The sequence below is a fragment of the Drosophila mojavensis genome, unplaced genomic scaffold (assembly GCF_018153725.1).
Source record: "Drosophila mojavensis isolate 15081-1352.22 unplaced genomic scaffold, ASM1815372v1 contig_136, whole genome shotgun sequence".
NCBI lineage: Eukaryota > Metazoa > Arthropoda > Insecta > Diptera > Drosophilidae > Drosophila > Drosophila mojavensis.
The window spans coordinates 23,437,436-23,461,916 of NW_025318667.1; the positions used below are offsets into that span (position 1 = coordinate 23,437,436).

Below are 24,481 nucleotides of genomic sequence, written 5' to 3' on the forward strand. Positions count from 1 at the left end.
TGTTGTTGTTTCTGATCGCCTTTCGGCTGCAACCTTTTCGTTGATATGATAATTATGAGAAACTGACGCAGGGATCAAGTTGCATGCAACGCGAGGCAACAACAGCAACGGCAAAAAAAAAATGAAAAAAGTCGACTCCTCTGGCTTGGCGAGCATCAATGATTCGGCTGCATTCATGTGGCATGCCACACTCTGTTGCTCAATAAAAAAAAAAAAAGGGAGCCGCAAAATAACAAAAACCAAAAACAAAAACAAAAACAAATAGCAGTTGAAAATGAGCCGCATTACCGTTAACCGTTAACAGCTCAAGGGTTGCCCCCGCCTCCCCTCACATCCCCTCTGTGTCCCTCCCGCTGGCCGAAAAAACAAAACAAAAAGTGAGTAAAATAAACAACGAAATTCGCGTGGCTCTCGAGTGGTGCCGAGTGGTGCGCAGGTGCAGCTGACGTCCCAGATAGCCGATGCTGACATTGATAAGTAAGCGGACACTCGCCGATTGTTGTTGACCCAAACACGCCCCCCTTCGCCGCCCTCCCGTCGGCCCCCTGGCTCGACCGTGCAGTCAGTAAGCTTCATGCCTTTGCTCATTGTATTTGAATTTTGAGTACAAAGAAGAAGCAGCAGCAAGGTGTTGCAGAAGAAAGACAGTGTGAGAGAGAGAGAGAGAGAGAGAGAGAGAGAGAGTGAGTGAGAGTGTGTAAGAGAGAGCTGCAGCCAGGATAACACAATATATATATATTTACTTACTTGCCGCATATTGCATGCAGCACGCTTTCTTTTGCCACCTTTCCCCGGCGCTGGCTTCTAACAGGCTGCTCCACCGTTGTCCCGTTTTCCCGTTGTTCCGTTCTTCCGTTGTCCTGCTCGGAGTGCTCTCGCTTCCTGTTGGCGTGAGATTGTCATCGAGCAATCAGCCGCGTGTCAGTCGACAGCATTAACAAAAATATATATACATACATACATATATTCATAACTTGACCAGAACTTATTAAAAACTCATTGAGGCCAGGCCAGGCGTGGCCCATAGCAACAATGATCGATCGATTTCCCGAACGGATTCCCAAATTGCGATCGTGTTTGCTGATCGTCAATCATTTACCTTTTAGTTTGAAGCAAACACGATCGAAATGTGCATTATTTCTCTAGACTCGAACAGGATCGTAATAGAGATTAAAGATATATATTGAACTATTTAAGATAAGTAACAGTGTAATGCTATCTCAGCCATAAACTGATCATTTGTTTACACTTTGTATAACTATTCAGAATAAATATTCTATACTTGGGAATACCGATATATCAGCCATATCATATTATATTTCTTATAAAATGACAAACCATTGCTGATCGTATGTGATCATTGTAATTGACAGATCATAGATCGTAAATCTTAGATCGTTGAGCGTAGCTCGCAGTTGGCAAATATTATTGATCTATTATTGATCGTAGATCCTAGATTGCTAATCATAGATCTTATACACCATAGATAGTTGCTAGTCGATCGTTGATCATTGATTACAGATCTTATATTGAAGTGTGTTGATCATCAATTAATACATCTAAGTCGTAAAAGATCATTCAATGCTTGCAATGATGTTGAACTGTGAGACAAAGCTATGCAAACTACCTATGGTTATGGAAAATAGCTTCAGCTAGTTAGTTTATATACCAATATATAATATTTGACTATAAGATCAATGGTATATAGCATTTAATGGGCTGTCCATGCTGATCCAACATGATCATATCGATCAGAGCAGAAAAAACTTTATGCGTTTCTCTTTTGAAAGACTCTATCCCTCTCTTACACCCTCTCTCGCTCTCGCAATATTGAGAAATCACGAGCTAAGCCAAAAACTAAATTTTGACTAATGCCGAATGTTGGCAAACATTTTTTTACGCACTTCCTCGCGCACGGGCCACAGGACACGGGACAGCGCACAAAGGACACGCACAGTTGTCGTCACATCATGAGGGTTGCAATCTAATGAAATAATAATAATATGAACAAAAAAAAGTTAAATAAATAAAATGTATAAAAAAAAAAAAAAGAAAAGAAGAAGAGGAAGAGGAAGCAGCCGAAATCAAAGGCTCACACAACAATGCCGCCGCCGCAGCAGCAGCAGCAGCAGCGGCCAAGGGGGAGGCAAAGCCAACGCACGTTTATCATCCTTGCCGTTCCATGACGTTGCGATCCGTGGCCTTTGCGTGCGACAGAGATGGCAGGCGAACGCGTAACGGGACACTCGGCGCAGCTTTACTCTTTGGGTGGTGTGCGAGCCACACACCGGCCAGACATAGCTGTGCGTGCGTATGCGTGTGTGTGTGTTTGTGTGTGTGATGTAAGACGCAACATGCTCGCCAACTGCAGACATCGGACACATTCAGGCGGGATGCGCTGGCATAGCAAAGCGACTTCCAAATTCGAATCCAACTACGCACTAAGACCCAAACCGGGGGTGGGTGGTTGTTTAATGGGCTGAGCCGAGCCGGGACGGGCTGGTGGCCCGGCTCCGGATCAGGGTAGTAGCAGCGACGGCTGTAACATTCCATTCCAATCCATGCCATACGCATTCAGACGCCTTGCACACCCGTTCCTGGGGTTGAAAAACTACGCAAGTCGCGGACGCATTTTCCAAAATGGGACGATAGCATTTAATGGAAAGGGAATGTCTACAAATTTATATCAATGCTGTATGTGTGTGCATGTGTGCGTGTGTGCGTGTGTGTGAGTTGGTAACAACAAAACAGGCAAATCGTCGAATGCCAAGTTTTTTGGGGTGCGCATCGGATTTAGCAAAGGGCATCGCAAAATGTGAAAGAACCAGAAGAAGCAGAGGAAGCAAATGAAAACGAAACCGAAACCGAAACCGAAACCGAAATGTTGCAAGGTCACTGTTAAACTTGGTGGCAGCGCCTTGAACACCGTCAAGCACACGCAGCTGGAAAATGTGTTAGAAATTAGAAAGAAGAAAAAAACATTATCATAGATAAAAGACAAACGCCAAATATTTGTAAATAGATATTAGAGGTAGCCCAAGTGGAGAATGGAACTGAAACAATTCAGAAATTTCGATTTGACTTTTTAATTGTTATTTCATAATCTTGTGGATTTTTTTAGATGAACACAGATTGATTGATATATGGACAAATGGGTAGATGAATATATAAGGGTTATATAATAATAATATATAAGGCTTACAAAATAGATATACACTTTTAGTAAAGTTATTAATATTACATTACAAATGAAGTTAGACCTAAGGTAGATCCCATGATAAAGAATGTTTAGTATATTGGATGGTATTATGATTATGACTATGATTGAAACTATTATTTCATTAATAACAGTTTAAAATCATATCAAGATCTTCTAATATACTTAAGCTAAAGCCAAGTATGTATATTTAAGTGCATCAATCATAATTTCCGTCAATCAATTGATTAAAATTTCATGAAATTTCATTTCATTTGTTTTATTTTATACATAAAGCTTGTATTTCCAATAAAGATCTTATAGCTCGCTACGAAGGGATTAAGTTGTTTTCTGTCTGTTCTACTTATAGCACTTATACCTAATTATGTATGTATATGCTATCACAAACTCATTTTCATTTTAGCTAACCAATATCAATATCTGTTTAATCTATATTTAGGTTTTGGAAAAAGATATTTTGATATACATACTCGTATATCAATATCGATATAATATATATTTTGTTTGCATACTCCTCTTACTATACATATATATATAAATATCTACACGTATATTCATACATATAGATATGGTATATATATTGCTATATCAAACTTGTATTGATAAAGACTAAAATCTCATTTTCTCTCTAGCCTAATCTATCCTAGTAATTCCACAATTCGTAAAGGTTCATAGCATCCCAAATTTTAAACTAAACCTTTTTTGTTAAGAATATATTCCAGATATTCTAAAAGGATGCAATATAGCTGTAGCTCAATATATTTTATTTATTAAAATACTCGTATGTAATTCATATATTATTAATATTGTTATTATATTACTTTCAATGCATTTTCATATGTAGATAATTTCTGCAATTATTATGCACAATAAATTAAAATGATATAAATATTATAAAATACAAAATTATTATAGTTCAAGAATAAAATAATTTAATAATATGAAAAATCTTGTTCGAATACCAGGAAATCCACACAACAAAGCTCGTGGCTCTTTAGCACTCGATGTCCTTGAGATATGCTCACCCGATATTAAGCAAATCAAATCAATATTTAAATACTCTGAGACTCTCGCTTGAGAGAATATAACTTGACCCAACATTCAACTTGACCCAAAATATATATCTAGATCGCATTAAAAGAGCTTAAATGTATTACAGAGCAGACTCTGTGATTCCAAATCTATATATACATACATATATGTATATGTATATCTGCACATCTGCATAAATCTATATATAGAATGTATATGTGTTATCCAAATTACTGATTATCCATAGATCCACCAAGAATTTGGCTTTTTAATGAGCTTAATGAGGACTGCCGCTGCTCAGCGTTAACATGGGAACAGTAAAAATCAACGTAGAACCGTTAGTTACAGCAGCAGCAGCAGCAGCAGCAGCAGCTGTAGTAAAGCGAAACTAGTTGCCGGTGGGCGTTTGGCCACGTGGGCACAGGTGAATCCACTCGAAGCTCCTTTGAGTGCTTCGGCAATTGCTAAATAAAAAACAAGCATAAAATGAAGAAGAAGAAAATAAGAAATTATAGCGGATTCTCTGATAAAGCCACGGCAACTCAACAGCAAACGTAAACGTGGCTGCCAGGCGAAGCCAAATACACTCACTCACTCACTCACTCTCGCTCTGTCGCTCTCACTCACACACACACACACGCACTCACACGCAGAGACACTGACACGTGTACATAGGCAGGCAGCTGAATTTTCCGCATTTTCCATAGCAGCTAGCGTTGTGTCTGTGAGCTGCTATTGCAGTCGCTTGCGCTGCCAACGACTGCGACTGCGACGCCGACGGCGACGGCGACGGCAACGGCAACGGCGGCAGCGACAGCGGCTATGTCTGCCTTTGCCACCCTTGTGGCCAACAAGGGCTATCCTGGCGTTTTCGTTTTCCACGCGTTGCTTTTCCTTTTATTTTCCGTGTGTGTTTTTATTTCTCTTCTTCTTTGTGGCTCCTATTCCTGGTTTTTCGTTTTTGGATTTTCACGACAAACACGACAAGAAAACTCGCTCTCACCCTCTGTGTATGTATGTATGTGTGTGCCGCTCCCGCTCGCTCTCAGCGACAGCGACGTCAATGTCAACGCCGGCGTCAGCGCCAACAGCGCCGCTGGCGTCACAGCCCACAAATGCGAAGCCAATTCACATGGAAAATATTCGGTTATCCGTTTGGAACATTGGCGGCGGTGTTTTAATTTCTTCTCTATGTTTTTTATTTATTTTTATTTTCAATGGAGGAGCACAGGTCAACAGAACTGCTACGGTGGCTGCCATAATTCTATGTACATTGAATACTTTAATAAAATTTAAATAAATTAAAATGCAATTTATTTTATTTAATTTAATTTTTCAAGAGAAAAACTACATATCAAAAAAAAAATAAATAAATCGAATATTAAATTAAAAGTATTATAATATAGTATTGTTATAATAATATTTATAGATAATTGAAAATATGCAATATATACATACATACATATATATAGATTTATATTATTATTATTTTAAATTTTTGTTTTTCTCTATTTTTAAGTTTCAATATTTATTAATTAATTATTATGATAATAATTATTAAATATTAAATATTAATTATTTATAAAAAGATTTAATTTATATTTTATGATCTATTTTTTGAATGGGCCACTAATTTAATAAAATAAATAACAAATAATAGTAAATAAATTTCAAATTATTTATTTTATTTTATTTATATTATTTTTTTTTTCTCTCTATTTTTAAGTTTCAATATTTATTAATTAATTATTATGATAATAATTATTAAATATTAAATATTAATTATTTATAAAAAGATTTAATTTATATTTTATGGTCTATTTTTTGAATGTGCCACTAATTTAATAAAATAAATAATAAATAATAGTAAATAAATTTCAAATTATTTTCACATATTTTCGTATATCTCTAAATATCAAAAATCATTAAAAATTTGCACACAAAATTTAATGGCATCTTCAACTGATTGCAACATCTTGCTATCATACGACTCTCAACTGCTGCTAGGCACTGTAGCCTAAGCTGATAGCAACAATAACAGCAACAACAGCAAATGCAAAGGCATAGGCAAAGGCAAAGGCAATGACAACAAGCGAGAGCAACGCCTGCTCAGCGACTCGACACGGACGCCGTCGAGCAGCCGACTTTGTAAACGGATGGACGGATGGGCGAACGGACGGATAAACGAGTGGATAGACGCCCGCTTACACGCACACACTGAAACGACTGAGCGTACGCATACACACACACACACACACACACGCACACATCCATGCATATACGCACGCAAAACGCTCACGCACAGGCACCGTTACATACATGTCGGCCATTTTGATTTGACGCCGCCGCAACGACAACAAGAACAACAAGCAGAAGAAGTAGTAGAATAAGAAGAAGAAGAAGAACAGCTCACGCACAACTTTCACTGTTTGTGGATAGGAAAAATGCGACGGTGACTTCGCAGCCAGCGACAGCTGCTCGGCTGCTGCTGCTGCCTTTGCTGCTGCTGCTGCTGCTGCTGCTGCTGCTGCTGCTGCTGCTGCTGCTGCTGCTGCTGCTGCGACTGCGTGGATTTTCCACAGACATTTTCATTGAAACGCTTTGGCGTCGTTGGCAGTTTACTCGTCGCCGTGCCGCGCGTTCGTTCGTTCGTTCGACTCTCAGCTCTCGAAACCGAAAACCGAAACCAAGCCAAAACCCAAGAAAACAAATAAAGAAAGAAAGCAAAGCAAAGCGAAATAGTCAACTAGCAAGCAAGCAAGAAAGCAAGAAATAATCAAGAAAATACATAACAAAATTTATTTTTCGCCGTCGCCGTCGCCGTTGCCGCCGTGGTTGTCGTCGTTGTTCTTCTTCATTTTTTTTGTCTGTTGGAAGAGTGCAAAAGTGAAGCAAAAGCGATAACGATATTGATATCGATATCAATGCCGATAGCGATAATACGCACGCTAACGCAATCCGAATAACCGTAATCAATTTAAAACAATTGATAATTTGTAATTGTAAGCAAGAATTTTCCAGTTTTCTTTAGCAGCGACGTCGACGGCGACGCAGCCGCTGCCGTTGCCGTTGCCGATGCCGTCGGCGTCTTACGCACTCGCACGCATCGACTGCTGTCTCGCTCACACCTAACAGCCTAACAAACAGCCACTCTCTCTCTCTCTCTCTCTCTCTCTCTCTCTCTATCTCTATCTCTCTTTTTCTCATTCTCTCGCGCTCTCGCTCTCTCATGTTGCCTCAGCCTTCTGGCTCCTGCCTCCTGCTCCTAGCGCTGCTGATTCTGTCCGCCGTCTTCTTTGTCACCTACGCAAAAATCAATAAGCTTCCCTTTACCAACAAATACAACAACAACAACAACACGAACATATCCAAATTCTTGTTGTTTTCCTTTCGTTATTTTGTTTTCGCATAAAATCAATCAAATTAAAGATTTGGTGCCGCGCCGCTTTGCAACACTGGCCCGGTAGCATGATAGCGTAGGAAGTGGGTGGACGGAGGGGTAGATTGGATTGGATTCTATTTTGTAAGAGAAACTTAGATAGCATTTGTTGAGCTGTTAAATTTTGAAGTTTTCCCAGAACATTTCATCAATTCATTTTCACTCGTCAGTTTCAATTTTTCACCCTCAACAACAAAAATTATCCAAAATAAAAATCCAAAAAGTAATTAAAAGCCATCCATTAATCCAATTCAATTTTATACACCTATAGATAGATATATTAAAATATATAAATATATATATTTGTAGAAATTTATATATATTTCTTTTTATATATTTTAATGTATTTATATATTTATAATTTATAATTATATATATATTTGATATATCTCTTTACATTTCCCATTCATTTAGACAATACAATACATATATACATATACATATAAATATATGTTTTGTATATGTATGCAGATAGAGGTACCTGATCTTATCTATCTTTCCTTTCGATCAAGTCCATTAGACGACTATTAGACACTGATCAGCCAACATCAAAATCGCAAGTGGGACCCCAATTTCAAATCAGAAGAAGAGTTACAAGAAACGAAAAAAAAAAAAAAAAAAAAAAAAAAAAAAAAACAAAGAATACCTAATCAAAGCATCAGTGAAAAGAAAAAAAAAATCAGCAGTCGCAGCAGCAGCGAGCGAGCGAGCCAATGTTATAGAAGAGGAAGTTTTGCCAAAGACACGGCGACAGAGAGACAGACAGACAGATCAGACAGACAGTTCAGGCAGAGATATATAGTTATACGTATGTATATGTATATATCACAGTACCGTTAGGCCACAGAAAACGCACGCCATTGGAATTTGGAAACTGGCAATTGGAAGACTGGAAAACTGTGCAACAAACATTTGTTGTCACTGGCCGCATAGCGATCTATTTATTTATATATTGTTTTCTTTTCGGAACAGCCAATAGACGCCAAACAGTCGGCAGCAGCAACAGCAATCAGCATCAATCGCCATCAATCAGGCAGGCCAAGCAGTCGCTCAATCAGTCAGTTAACAGTAATCGGTAAGTAGATGCAATGCCAAATATAAATATGTATCGTATGTACATCACATGTACATATGTACATCATTATGATCATCATTTCATAATCATATCATATATGTATGTAGAGCTGATAAGGAAACGAATGTATATCAATCAAAGCTTCAAGCAAAGTATGCATTAAATTAAATAAATAGATACAGAGATAGATCGATAAATATAGATATATATATAGACATTCACATATATGTATATATTAATATAGATATATGTATATGTAAATGAAAAACATTTTGAAATAGTTTAAACTCTCTTAGATATCGATATATTCGCAAAGGTAAACCAAAGTCTTTAGAGTTAGTTATAAATCATATTCCATCATATTCTATACCGCTGTGTTCATAAAGATATTGCTCAACATAATTTAATCGCAATATATTGAGAGCAGCTTGAGGATAATTGCAATTTAAAATTTTTTGCATTATAAACTTGTGAATATTCGAATATTAGTGGCTTTAGAAAAAAGTGAAGGTGATTTAGTTGTTCCAAAAAATTTTAGTTGATGCATATAGTATATCACATATACAGATATATAACTTAAGCAGAGTAAAGTATATAAAATTAAACTAATCCCAACTAGTTTATGCCCTTGTTCATGGAAATAGTAGTAGTTGAAGCTACTACTATGGGGGGTAGTATGGGATAGTAGTAACTGTAGCTACTACTATTTCCATAATCCCGGAGACAACTTCATAGCATATCTTCATATATTATCGTTCATTGTGCTTAGATAATGTATATGATATATGATTTCATTACTCATTCAATGGTGCTTATAGAACCAAAAACTACATATATATATTTATATATCTTATATGAAAGATTAATTACCATAGAATCCGGTTATAATGACTCTGCTTAGAGCGTCCGTACGAAAATTCCAGAAAAACTTATGGCGTCTTCCGGTTCCCTGAATTTAGTTACAACCGGATTCTACTATATTTTCATTTAGTTTGCTTTATCTAAAGCAATACTACTATTTTCCTTAGCACAACTCTATATACAGTAGAATTCGGTTAGGACGACGGTCCCTTAAGCGTATATCCGTAAGAGATTATAATAAATATCCATTGAAATACGATAATGTGCTATATTTAAAATTTCGCTTTAGCTAGACTTTAATCTAGTGTTAAGTCGAAAGTAAATTATTGTCAAGCTCTGATATATAAATGAAATTAAAGAGAGGCACTCATAGAGAAGGAGAGTGATAGGGAGAGAGAGATGTTTATTTTTCATGGAGATATAAAATGTACTAGGGCTGTCATAAATACAGTAAAGACTAACTAAAGCGAGCAGAACTATTTCTTTGTAGTTAAGTTCCATAAGAGTCTTAAGAGCCATTGCAGAATCTCTCTATATTACTCACACTTATACATACATATATACGTGTGTATATGCCTTCTTCGTCCATAGCCCTTCATTGAGTTGCTCTGTTCAGCTTTTCCTGCTCAATAATCTCCTGATGAGCTCAATTTGGGCGCACATTCTGAGCACTGTCCGAAGTTTGTTTTATGTAACAGATGCAGCAATAAACTGTGGCAACTTTGTGTGGCATAGAGTTGCTGTCTGTTGCTGCTGCTGCTGCTGTTGTTGTCGTTGTTATTGTTGTTGTTGCTGTTGCTGCTGTTGCTGCTGTTGCTGCTGCTGTTATTCTGGGGCATTCGTTGCATTCGGGAATTGTTTCTATTTTAAATGCCGAGTAGGTCGACGGCGCGTGGCATGAATGAATCTGAAGCTGTCTGGTGTTTGCCCCAAGACACCCCATCCCCTGCCTCTCTGTTCCTCCACTCTCCACACACATTTCTCGCTTGGATCTCGCTTGTGTAATCCGCATAGCTGTGTCTAAATTTAATGCATTTTCAAGTTGTGTGGATATGGATGTTGTGTGTGTGTGTGTGTGTGTGCTTCCTCTGCATGGAGAGCAGCGCGAAATGTTTTCAAAACAATTTAAAAGTTCAATAGCCGCACACGAGCGAATGCTGCAGAGCGCAAGAGAGAGAGAGAGAGAGAGTATGTGAGAGTGAGGGGGGGGATGGGATACTGCACAAAATTAGATTCGTATTTCCTTGGGGCGCACATTCCACAGACGTGGAAAACGCGCGCTGCCCGTGTGACCAATCACACACACACACACACACACACACACACACACACACACACACACACACACACACACACACACACACACACACACACACACACACACACACACACACACACACACACACACACACACACACACACACACACACACACACACACACACACACACACACACACACACACACACACACACAGACACAGACGTACTTAGAGAGTCATGCTCCACTATGTCCACTAATAGGATCAGCGAAAGCTTTTTCTTTGCGCTGTCCGCCAGCTGGACGGCGTAACTGTACCGCAAGCCAGCAGCAATTCTATAGGAGCAAGGGCGCGCGCGCCGCTTCCTTTCAGGCGGCTGTCCTTGAGCCTGGCGCGTTCGCTTTCGCGTCCTTCTAATAAGCTTGAGCAGCAGCAACAGCTTCTGCTCGCTCGCTCGTTTTACCTCCTCTCTCTCTCTCTCTCTCTCTCTCTCTCTCTCTCTCTCTCTCTTTCTCGCTCACTCTATATATCTGTCTAGCTTACTTGTGAACTAGTTATATAATCCTGTACAGACTAGTTCTATCTGCTATGCTCCCCCCGCACCGCCCCTTGGCCCGTTTTAGCTTATTGAATTACTCGTCTCTCTGTGTATGTGTGTGCGTGTGTGTGTTTGCTGTCTGTACTTTTTTGGCTGGCTTGTATAATTGTTTAATGTCCTGTTTTCTACAGCTTGTGCCGGCGCTCGTCCTGGCCCCTTTCATCCTGTTGCTGGTCTTTCGCTCTGGCATTGCTTCACACGCTACGCACAATAGATGCAAACGTTTCTTGCTTTTTTTTTTTTTTTTTTTTGCCTTTGTCTGCTGGTTTTTATTTTTTATTTATTTTACTTTTTTTGTCAGCTATCTGTGCTGCTTCTCGCTGTCAGTGTCAAGGCTGCAGGACATAGCAACTGTTAACTGTTCACACGCCATCACCTCTCTCTCTCTCTCTCTCTCTCTCTCTTTCTCCTTTTTTTTTCTCCATTTCTTTCCATATGCCTTGTTGCTTTGCTTTGATCAATTGCTTATGCTTTCAAGCGCCACACTTAACATTTTCAGCATTCGCCATTTTGCTGCAGCCAAAGAAATGCACGCACAAGCGCATGCATACACATGCATACACACATACACATATTTATTCGCTCAGCCTACGCTGTCATTTGCTTCACACACCTTTTCACACTTCGCCCGCACTCACACAAGCTCTCACTTTTCCACTCTCCTGCTGCTGTTGTGTGGGTCTCTCTCTCTCTCTCTCTCGTTCTAGCTAACAGCTGTTTTAGTGCAAAAGCTCTGTTAGGTTTGACACGTATATATATATACATCTATATGTATGTACATATGTATTTATGCATGCCTATAGTCGATTGCATTTGAATTTACACTCACACACACACACACACACACACACACACAATGACAGCTCTGCGCTTTGCCATTCGCTCAATTATTTGACTCTTCGTTAGTCGTTGCGCTGATCTGCTGCCCGAAGCTTCGCTTTGCCCGCCTTCACACACCCACACACACACGTGCACACAAACTTGCCTGCTTGCACTTCGCATTGCAATGCCCACATAGAGAGCACGCACATGCTGACATACAAAAATATAAGCGTTGCCATTTGTCAGGCCTATGTCTGGCTCTCGCTCTTCTGCACACATACATACTCACACACACACACACACACATGCACACAGTACGCATTCGCTTTTTATTGCATACTTTGCAGGGTTGCTGCTGCAGTTGCTGCGCGCGCCATTTTTGTGTTGCACTTGTTGTGCAGGCAGCCACAAGCACACACAGATACACGCAAACACACGCACCCACACAAGCGCACACTCACACACAGATGTATGTGTGCAGCTGCGGCGACTGTTGCAACTTGAAATCAAGCCACTAAACGAGTCGCGTTCGTCTATCATTCGCCGACTGACGACGCCCGATTGCTAACCTCAGCACCACATCCCCTGCCCCTCCCACTCCCCATGCAACTCCTTGCCCTTTTGCCGGTTGCATAGCCAATGCAAATTGCACGCCCACTGAAGCGGCCGGCGCACCCTCTGCAGCCAACGTCGAACCCCTGCTCAGAGGCTGCAGCGTGCAGGGATTGTGTGCTCAATATGCAGGCCATTGTGCAGCAACCCCCTTTTTCTACATATAACCTTTAACCCCCGGGCATGATGCCTTTTGTATCATCCACACGCACACACACACACACACACACACACATAGAGAGCGAGAGGATGCACTTTTTTGGTGTGTGTCTTGAAATATTGGCAAATAAAAAGGCATGAAAAGCTTTCAACTTTAATTGGCTTCACGCCTGCTCTCACTCGCACTCGCACTAGCTCACTCTCACTCTCTCTCTCTCATTATCAGTGTCTTTCTCTCTCTCTCTCTCTCTCTCTCTCCGTGTGTCTGTCTGTCTCTGTTCGTTTCTTTGACATGCAATTGCCACCCCTCGTTTGTCGCTTGTGCTCATTAAACGTCAATTAATGTCACCTTCAACAACTGCAATTGCAATGCAAAAAGAAGTAAAAGGAGAGAAAAAAAAACCGAACGAAGAGGCCCCGCATCCCTCGCTGCCCCGCGCTACCCCTCTCTGCCTTCCTCTTCTACACTTCTTATACTGCCTCATCCTGCTCCTGCTGCTGCTCCTGCTCCTGCTCCTGCTTCTCGCTGATTTTGTTTTGATTGTGACGCGTGCTTTGCTGTCACTTGGCTACCCCTGCTGCAGCCCAAGAGTGCGAGTGAGACAGCAAGTGAGAGAGACCAACGTTGCCAAGTGCAGCTGCATGTGCAACAAGTGCTCTTTGTGGCCCATGGCAAGTGCCTTTCGAGTGGAGCCAATGCCTCTCGTCTGCAGCTAATATCTGCCGAGTCCTCCTCTTGCTCTTATCATATTATCCTTGTTCCTCATATTCTCACATTTATTAGTTACTGCTGCAGCAATAATTTCCAATTTCAAGATAACCCGAATGCTTTATTTAGTGCCACGCCTCCATGGGCGTTTGAACGCCATTCCGATTTCTTGTAATCTACTTCTTGAGCGACTCTCAAATATGATTTATTTATAAATTATAATAGATACATACATTAATATATACATACATGCACTAAATTATACATATATACATGCATACATATATAGTTTCATTTAATTAATATTCAACTATTGCCTTGGAAACCTTAACAAATTTATTGCTAGTATTTATATCCTTTTCAATTAAATCATTATAGACTACAAATTTAATTGTTATTTAAGCAAGTTAGAAATTTAATTTTTTAGTACGAAGAAGCAGCCAAAGTTAAAGAACTGCCAGAATAATAATAATAATTTATTTTAGTCTCTAAGCAAAACTAAAATCTGAAACCTAATTTAATTAATGTAATGCATTCAATCAATACATAAAAATTCACGCACACAATAAATTATTAATAAAAATACTAGTAAATTAAAATATGCAAAAATATATTAAATAATAATATTTATATAATATTTCAAATATTAAATTAATTTTAAAATTTCATACATACATACATATATACCATTTTCGTAGGTAACAAAAAAATAAGTATTAAATATTAATAAAAGCATTTGAAAAAATTAAAATTAAAATTAAACTGTTTTAAATGCATATAGAAATGTTTAGTAAAAGAACACACACATATATATATATATCATATAAAAGGCATTTTTATGAAAGTAATAAATATTTATTTGATTGGAACAACTGTTAGGCCTCTAAATGGTATTTTGTAAAAGTCTTAAATACATTTACATAGATAATTATATTCTGATATTAAGTCATGTATTAAACATTTTTAATTTTTTAATAGTCTCATATATTATTTATGTGTACAAACATTTATCACATATATCTGTATTTGTATATGTACTATATACTCATTCTTATTCCTGTTCCTTTACTTTGCTATGTGGCAAACGAATTCAATAACTCATCAATTACTTAATATGTGTGTATTGTATGCACGTGTGTATGTATGCATCACATATTTGTCTATATATATATATATATATATATATATATATATATATATCTGGCTGGGTGTGCGTGTGTGTGTGTGTGTGTTTAGATACAATCTTGAAAGTTGTTTCTTTTTAGCTGCAGCGCTATCCTCTTGCATAGCTTTGTTGTTTTATTATATTTGTTGGCAATCGCACACGAGTTTCAGCTGTTGAATACCCTGTTGTTGTGCAGTTTGAGCGGGTCTATATGCTAAGAGCAATAGACTGGAAATGAAAATCTATTGAATCTGTCAATGTACGCTCTTAATGGGTATGTGTGGGTCGAGCACATTCGTTGTCAACATACATATGTATTCTATTTTTTATTCGCACATTCCAAAATACATACGTCTGCATGTATAGACATACATATGTACACATACATAAATACATACATATATGAGGTTCAATTTGCCTTCGGTGCTAACAGCTCGAAACACAGTGCTCACAGTTCACTTCCTTTGCTGCTTCCTTTTTCTTTTTAGAGCTTAAGCGCCGCCATCGTCGCCGTCGCCGTTTCTGTTGCTGTTGCTGTTGCCGATGCCGCTGCCGATGCCGTTGTCGTCGACGACGACGTCGCCGCATTAAATTTTTTGGCAACGCCAACGTCGACAGCGACGTAGCGCTACATAATCCTAGCATCTGCTCACACACACACACACACACATACAGTCACACATGCTATATTCCCAATACGTGGTCAAAGCTCCCGTTTCCAGTTCCAGGCTGCGCGCCCCGTTTTTGAGTCGCAAATCGGCTCCGTATCTCGACTCCGAGTCGGAGACCGAGTCCCGACTCACCGTCACAGCTTCAAGTCTTTAGTCGACTCGATGTCTGAGTCCCATGGTTTGAGTGTCTCTGAAGCTCAACCAGAAATGAAATCTTCTTGCCAAATGCTATTTATTTTATTTAACTCAATTCAATCACATCATTACATAAATTATTAATTTGGGTATTTTGGTTCTGCGAATTGTTTTAGCTTTGTGTCAAATTTGAGTTAAAATTTTGAGCTTGAGATTTCTGTATTTAGTCCCAAAACTAAAGTCACTCGGTTTGCTAAATTTGGCGTTGCTGCTCGTTCTCTTTTTCGACTCACTCTCATTAAATTTCGGCAAAAGCACACAACACACTCACACTCACTCGCATACTCAGGCACACATATGAGAGCAAATACTAGTGAGCGTTGTTGTGTTGTCTTTCGCTTGAATGCGGTCGCGGTCGATGCTGTCGTTTTCACTGTCGCTACTGCTGCTGCTTCTGTCGCTGCCACTGCGGCTGGCACAGCGTGTGTAGCTGTGCTTGTGTGTGTGAGAATTGAGCATAGGAATTTCGGGTAAGGCAGCGGCAGAGCGTTGGCGGCCGAAATATACTTGAGTGGAACTGTTAAGTGATAAATTTTACGCACTCAATGCTCTGTTAGGCAGCGCTAGCTGGCGTTGTTGAGTCCGTTTTTACTCTATCGCATTCCCTCTCACGCTTATTGTGCTCTTCTTCTGCTGGTGGTGCCGCTGCTGTTGCTGCTGCTGCCTCTGCCTCTGTCGCTAGCGACGGCAGCGTCGACCGCCACCAGAATGAAGCATTCACGTCGTTGTCGTTCGGTCATTTTAGTCATTTTGGAAGCACAATTCCTTTCCGTCATTTGTATTTGGAACGTCGCAGCAGAAAGAAGGTCGTCAAAAAGCATTATTGGCAAAAATATTTTCGGCATTTAGGCAAAGCATAAAAAACAAAAAGAAAAAACGAAACGCAAATAAAAGTTGAAATATGCATTAACGTGTCCGTCGTTGCCGCCGCCGTCGTTCATTGTTTTTTTTTCCTCTGTTGTGTTTGTTCGTAAATAGTTTTATTTTCAATTTTCGAGAAACCGCAAAGTGATCTTGATCTGCTGTTGCTGCTTCTACACTCGTTCGTTCGTTCCTAAACGTAAGCAAAAGCAAAAAAAGAAGAACATAAAAGAAAAAAATGAAATGAAATAAAATAAAGAGCGCGCACAAAACGTTCAAATCAAACGAGGTCCCACACAACCGAACATTAAAAAGGTGGAAAAGCAAAAATCATTCAAAGCCAATAACACACACACGCACACACACATACGTATGTACGCACATACCAATGCTTGAGCGCTGCAATGTTATTTTACAAATTTGCCAACAACTTGGACAAGAAAGTAAAGGAAAGATGATTACCGTTAAACTTGTACTTATTTCTGTTACGTTTTATAATTAGCAACAACAGAAGAAGAAGAAGAAGAAGCAAAAGTAAAGTAGTTGTCGCGTTGGCGGGGGACAGCGGGGATAGTCGTCGCTGGGCGCAGCATAGTGGGCAAGCAGAGAGAGGGCGGGGCAGCAGCAGCTTTTGCTTTTTTGATGTCGTTGCTGCCGTTACCGTTGCTGCTGCTGCTGCTTTTCGTGGCATATTTTTTGTTGTTTGTTTATGTGTGCGTGTGTGTATGTGCTTGCATATGTGTGAGTGCGTGCGCGTATTTGCCGCCCGCAGCTTTGTGTGTGCGTGTTAGTGTACCTTTTCCTTTACAAATCTAAAAAAAAAAAAAAAAAAAAAAAAAGAAAAGAAAAACCAACTAATTTAAACTGTGTTTTGCCTTTTCCAGTTTTAACTGCTAATTTTTTTTTTAATTTATTTATTATTTTTTTTTTTTTTATTGATTCAGTGACAAACAATTGCATGCAAAATTGAAATATCTCGTTATATTAATTTTTACATAATTTTAACAAACCGACAAAAACAAAAAAAACCGCATGTATAATTCAGAAGACGCTCGCTGCAAAGTCAAAAAAACAAATGCAAAATACAAAGTCAAAGCAGAAATAACAAACACAAAAAAGTTTTTTTAAACACGCTCTGACATCATCTGAGCAAAAAAAGAAAAGGAAATAAATTACAACAAACAGCGGCAGCAACAAAAACAACAGAATCAACTACAATTGCAATCGGCGAAGTAAGCAATTAATAATAAATAAATAAATACATAAGTCGAAAGCGTATTTACAACAAACACACAAAATAGCATAATAATTATTTTTGCCATTTTTGGGCTGTTCTATTTTGTCTTTTCGTATATATGTATGTATATTTTTTTGCGTGAAATAAATTGTTTTTTTTTTTTTTTGTGTTGCTTTCGTGATTTTTGCGTTTTGCCTACTTATTCACCACACAAACAAAAAAATGCCAACAACAAAAACAATTGCCAAAAAAGAGACACCAACGCACACACACAGGCCAAGATCAAAGTCAACATGACGACGACGGCGACGACAACGACAGCGTCGACAGCAGATGCAAAGCTTTCTCTCTTAGTATTTCACGCGTAAATCTCTTTTAATGGTAGTGCGGCTAACGCTCAGCGTGCGCCCACTCAATGGCGTCTGCTGCTGCTGCTGGCTAATGATAAAAGCAATGGCAAAAGCTTTGCAGGTCGCTTGCTCTCTCTCTCACTCGCTCGCTGGTTGGTAAGCCAGCAACATGTGTTGCAACGTGTTGCTTACCGGCCGGCCGGTCTCTGATCGTTGTAACAGCTGTTGCGCGCATACTCTCTCTCTCACTCACACACCAATGTAGGGGGTGGCTCAAGATTGAGCTTTCACGTAGCTACCATTGTTTGTGTCTTTTTATTCTGCATCTTTTCATATTGCTATCGCATTCGCCTGCATTGTATGACTGAGTATGCATGGCCTAGCCAATTTTTCTGCCATTTTATATGCTCTGATCACACATGCACGCTCTCGAATCTGTATGTCAAATGAGCTTTTAACATAAAAGAGCAAAGCTTTTAGTTAGCTATTTGATTGGTTAGGGATATTTTCTAAAGAAAATCGCATTTTTAATTCATTTTTAAATTTCTTCCTACGTTTCAGGTTTTCACCTAATTCGGCCAATCACACAGTTTCTTTTCTTGATTTCGGACGACAACAAAAAGTTTTTCTTCAAAATTCACTTTTAAAAAAGACATCAAAACCGAAATAAAATAAAGAACAATACAAATATATCAAATCAAGCGCGGGAATAATAAAACCAAGCAATGCAACAGCAACAATAATAATTATCAAATTAAAACAACTGTTAAAAAAGAATTAGAAAAGTCCAACAAAATTTCTGTTAGGTTTCGAAACCAGAAGCGAAAAAAACCTTTAAGCGACGAAACAAAAGAGAACAGAAACCGACACAAGGACATGAGTCAATGCAAAACCTAAGCGCCAAAATTCAAATAGCGAAACGTCCTTTTGAAGCATTCCACGACCTAAATTCGAGCTGCGAAAACTTTAAACGGAACTCAAAACTCTCTAGATCAAATACAAATTATACTAAATCCAAAATTCCTCAGTGTTTTTCGAAAGGCGAAACGTGACTTGTTTTTCGCCAAAGAGTTGTCAGATCAACGAAAAAAAAAAAAAATAATAATAATAACAACCAAACGAACACAATTGCCATTATCTATCCTATATTGATATATATATATTCATATATATATATAAAAACGTGCTCTCAAGAATTATCCTGCGCAAAGTAGCCCCGATCCAGATCCCATCAAAGCAAGCTACAAGGAAAAACTAAACACAACAACAAGAAGAACAAGCGCAGCAGCAAACGCGACTCAAATTCAAGCAGCAGAAGCAGTAGGTACAGTTGTTTTTTTAAAGATGGCTTCCGAACTGGATCAATTCGCCGATTTGGAATTATCAAAAGAGGATCGCGAGCAAATCTTCGATCCGCCATTGGATCGGCAGCAATTGGAAGGTGCTGGCACCTCAAGGTATTTATCACAACCAATTCTATCATAATACTCAAAAGAAAACAAAAATGAAAAACAAGGAACTGCCCGACCCCCAGTCCACGCCCCCGCCTTTAACCCCCACCTTTTACCTCCAACCCCAAATCAACGCAATAATAATAAACCTCAATCTAAATCATTATCTATACCAAAACTTTATGAATTATATTATATATCGTTCATCATTTCTTCTGCATCAATGTGTGCTTTCTCTTTCTCTCTGTCTCTGTTTCTCTTTTACATGCATAGTTAGTTGTGTGTATAAGCTTTTCCCGTAGAGTCCTTAGCATTCTCTATGTAGTTTTTGTGGTCAACCTTTGTAGCGTTGTCTATCTCTCTCTCTCTCTCTCTCTTTCACTGCCTATACATATTTAAGGAAATTTAATCTGCTTACAGTGAAGCAGTAAGACCTGCCTAAAACGAATTAAAACTTATTAGTCTGTTAAATTTTATCTGCTTGCCTGTTATTGTAATACCTAACTAAACTGTCTGAAATATTACATGAAGCTCTTGCAGTTTTTTCAAATAAGCAAGGCTTTACTGTACTCTTAAATACATTCAATATATTCTCTATGATTTGTCGATGATTTCTATCAGATTTAGGGCACAAAATGCTTTGGTTATCCCATAATGTTTTGACATTATGGTATAATACATACTATACAATTAAAATATATATTATAATTACATGCACATGCTGTCTCTCTCATTGTCCCTCTCTTTCTCTCTAAATACACAAACATATATATGACACTCTTTCAAAATGGCGCCACATCCTTTTAACTACGCCTTGCCTCACGCTTCCTCTGGCGTATGTTATCTCAGCTGTAACCCCTAACCCGTAACCCTAAACCCAAAAAGCAAAAAAAAAAAAAAACCCTAAAACTTACCCCACCCTCTGCGCAGCCCTGTCCATCGATTGCTGAGCTAGCAAACCAGTAAAGTGATCCTGGACTTAGAAAGAGGTCGTGGCTGGGGCAGGGGCAGAGGGAGGGGGCAGCTCCTCTTGTTGCTGCTCGGCAATCCACAATTGCACAAATTATCACGCCAAATAACATGAAACTTGCCTCTGCCGCGCACTATGAGTATGTGTGTGTATGTGTGTGTGGCACACCCGCTTGCTGCCTGAGTGTGAGGAGGATTTTAGCTGCGGCAGCTATTTGGCCGCCTACCTTTTAGGCTTCCTGTGGCCCTCCTTTCGAGCATCTACAACGCTGCTAAATAGCAGCTAATTTCCTGTGATAAATTGGGCATATCACCCAAAAAAAAAAAGGAAAAAAAATGCAGAGAAAAAAGCTCTCAGGCCCAAAACCCAAGGAGAAAAAAAAGAAGTAGAAAATAAGAAACCCAACTCAAGCGAATTCTCGACCCTCATCAGCTTCCGGCCGCGCCGTCGCGTTAAGCTCAAGTGGTGTAAGTAAACACTGAGCCAGATCAGATCAGAGCAGAGCAGAGGAATAGGAATAGGAATAGGGTCACTAGCAAAAGGATCTACCTGTGCAACAAGGTAAGCCAAGCCAAGGCGAGGCAAGCCAACAGGCAACACCCCTCGCGGCCAAGCCCAGGCAACTGTCATGGTGCGTGTGACAGCGTCAGCGGCAGCGAGGATCGCACAGATCACCGAATGCGATCGCTGTAGGTCCTGCTACACGTGCAGCGACAACTCCTTTAAGCAGATCAGCATTAGTGCTTTAGATACATTTCTAACAAATGCAAAAAAAAAAAAAAAAAAAAAACTGGATCAGCTTGTTCAATCAAATGATCGTAGCAGATCATCAAAACGAGAGAATATATGTAACTGCAGAGATCGTGCTGTTAGCTTCTAATCAGAAATAACACTAGCTAAGGCTATCTCTACGCTTGATTGCTTTGCGATTATTCCTGTTGTTGCCTTTGAGGACCTGATGTCTCTGGATATAATTCAATAGCTTTCTATGTAAATCCATTTCAATACAATTCTCGCTTGAAGAACTCTTTTATATTTGTATATGATAATTAGATAAAGCTATAAATGCTCTATAATAAACCTACTTTTTAAGATCAATCATACGATGTTGTTTAGACATCGCTAAAAGTGTTGGCTTATTAAACCAATTAAGGCTTTTAAGGGTATTATTTACATTTAACGAGCAGCAAATCTTTTAAGAGCCTAATTCTTATTTAACGATCCGTTTTTAAAGCTCTTTGATTAGCTTCCATTTTAAGGTGAATCATAATGAGTTGATATTATTTAGCCATGGCTAGAAGCCTTCGCGTTTGGGTTTCATACCCAAACTCAAAGATTTTAAGAGTTAACTTTATATGTAACGATCTTCGTTATTACATGTATCATCATTGATTTTATTCAAGCCATCTTCTTAGCCATGACTAAAAGTATTCGTTTTTGAAACAAAATGGGCCAACTTCAGCTTTAAAAACTCTACCCAAGGCTTACTTTTAAAGTTGAACCAACATGTATCCTGATTTTATAGCGCAATGTATTTAAGAATCGACTTCATATTTGATTTGAATTAAGTAGTAGCCTAAAAAGCTCTATAGCATTAATCATGATTAAGTTTGGCCAAGCAAAGCTTTTAGACCTGGCTTGAATCTCATATGTCAGACTGCAATCATTGAGCAAAGCTTTACGATATATGTATGTATTTCCTCGTACAAGCTTCTACGTGTATGCAAAAGCTCTTGGGCTATTCCATACATTGGCTACTAGAACAACAATTAGAACTAGAACTTGACTATCATTGCTTCAACTTCAGCTGCAAAGCCGAAGCTTATTGAGCTGTGCTTAAAGCTTTTCGTAGTCGTGTTTATGTTCTGGTTCTTGTTCTTGTATCTGTGTTAAGCGTACGCGCTGACGCATGCGCGATATTGAGCGCATGTTAAGCTGCTTGTTGCGACAAGAGCTAAGCTGCGCGTCAACGTTGACGTCGGCGTTCGCGTCGACTTTAACGTCGACATCGCTGCTAGTTAGCTTAGAGATGTGCAAAAAAAATGGTACTAATTTCTAATAATAGAAACACAAAGCAAACAGCAAAAGCTACACACACATGCACATGCGCACACACACATGGACATAGACAAAGGCAGCTTGAAATCTTTTTCTGTAGCCTTCCGCTTAATCCGGCAAAGAAAACATGCCGCAAGGGCAGCAGCTCCGCAAGGAGTTTGCTTAGAAAATGTGCCGAAATATTGTGTATATAAAGTGAAGGGGTTGCCTGCCATGTGATCTATATATGTATATGTACATATGTATATAAAGATATATATGTATGTATATATATAATTTGTATATATCTATAAATAAATAAATAAATATATATATATATGGATGCTTATAATCAGGTTTCGTCGCCTGAGTTGGCGTTGATCCTTAGATAATTTGGTACCCTCTTTGTTTTGTTTTGTTGCCATTATCATTGCTCCTGGCTGTTGGCTCTTGGCTCTGACATTTTCCCTCATTTCCTTTGGTCTGTTCGCATTTGCGAAATAAGTTTCTCACAGCCCAACCCAAGAATTTCTTTCGCCTTCCCCCTCACCCTGAAGGAATCTTCTTTTTTTTTTTTTTTTTTTAATTATACGCAAGGATTTGGCTGCTGCCCTCGTTCTGCGTCTAATGTTTGTTCACTTGAAGATTGCCGATAGAGATGCAGATATGTGAGTAACTGAGAACGGAGAACTGAGAGCCGTTTGCCAATTTGTAGTGAGTGAGTGAGTGAGCGAGCGGGGAGTGGTCAAGAGGGTGGCGGACCGAGGAGGAGGCAGGAGGCAGGCAGCGTGCGCATCCTTTTGCATCGCGCTGTGTTCTGTGGGCTCGAAACTTCTAATCACAGCCATTCACCCCATTTAGCTGCTGCCTTTTTGGCTGTCATACATATGCGTGTATGTGTGTCTGTGTGTGTGTGGGCATTGTATCTATGCATCTTTGTATCTTTTGTGCCTTGGACTGCTTTTGCACTCTAATCTAGCGCAGCGATCGCTTGCTGCTAGCTTCTTTATTACCTTCGATTTGATTGTCATTCGATTCGATTTAATCATCTCCTTGTCTTTGACACTCGAATCCCTTGGCCATTACGCATACGCCTTGTGTGGCAGCAGCAGCAGCTGCTGCTGCTACTCTTTTCTTCATTCCAGCAGCACCCCCATATCCCCTCCCGCTGCCTCCCTCACTCTCTCGTTCTATTCAAGGCAAACTCGTTTCGCATTGATCAACATTTATAGAAGAAAACAAAAAGTAAAAAAGCAAAATACAAATCCCCATCAAATGCGCCTTTGAATGAGAAATCAAGTACAGGAGCCAATGCAGTGTGGGTCAAGGGGCAATGGCGAGGGCGGCGGGGGTCAAAGAGTATGTCCCATATGCTGTCGCATGTGTGTGTGTGCGCTTGTTGCTCAGCGGAAGAGTAGAAGGACGTCGAGTTTTTGCTCGAAACAGGATGCAAATATTGAAGCAGGCCACAAACAAATTTCAGGTAGACTCCGTATGTGAGTGTATTCATGTGTGAGTGTGTGTCAGGTAAAGCAAATGCAAAAGCAAAGCTTAGATTTAATAATGACCCTGGCCCTGCCCTAATGCGTCCTGCTTAGGCGCCTTCAAAAAGCCGCAAAAGAAGAATGCAAATAGTTTATTCAATAAATATCATTTAAGCTCAGCTATCACTTCAATGACAATTAATTAAAAGGTTCTTTTCACGAATTAGGCTAGATTTAATGATTATTAACACATGGTTAAATTTGGCGGGAAAATGG

At 39.3% G+C, this 24,481-nt stretch overlaps 1 protein-coding gene across 4 annotated transcripts in view; it reads left to right on the top strand.

Moving 5' to 3' along the window:
* Window positions 1-6,992: 6,992 nt before the first annotated feature.
* LOC6584550 (insulin-like growth factor 2 mRNA-binding protein 1) overlaps window positions 6,993-24,481 on the top strand; it is a 32,259-nt gene continuing 14,770 nt past the window's right edge. The window contains exons 1-3 of one of the 4 annotated variants that reach the window (XM_044008515.1): window positions 6,993-7,251; window positions 8,661-8,763; window positions 18,825-19,720. In XM_044008515.1, coding sequence (XP_043864450.1) covers window positions 19,608-19,720 — 113 coding nt within the window. In that variant the 5' untranslated portion in view covers window positions 6,993-7,251; window positions 8,661-8,763; window positions 18,825-19,607. Of the gene's footprint in view, window positions 7,252-8,660; window positions 8,764-16,587; window positions 16,876-17,670; window positions 17,909-18,824; window positions 19,721-24,481 lie in introns of those variants that run through there. The other 3 variants (XM_044008525.1, XM_044008522.1, XM_044008519.1) reach the window with 3 other exon arrangements.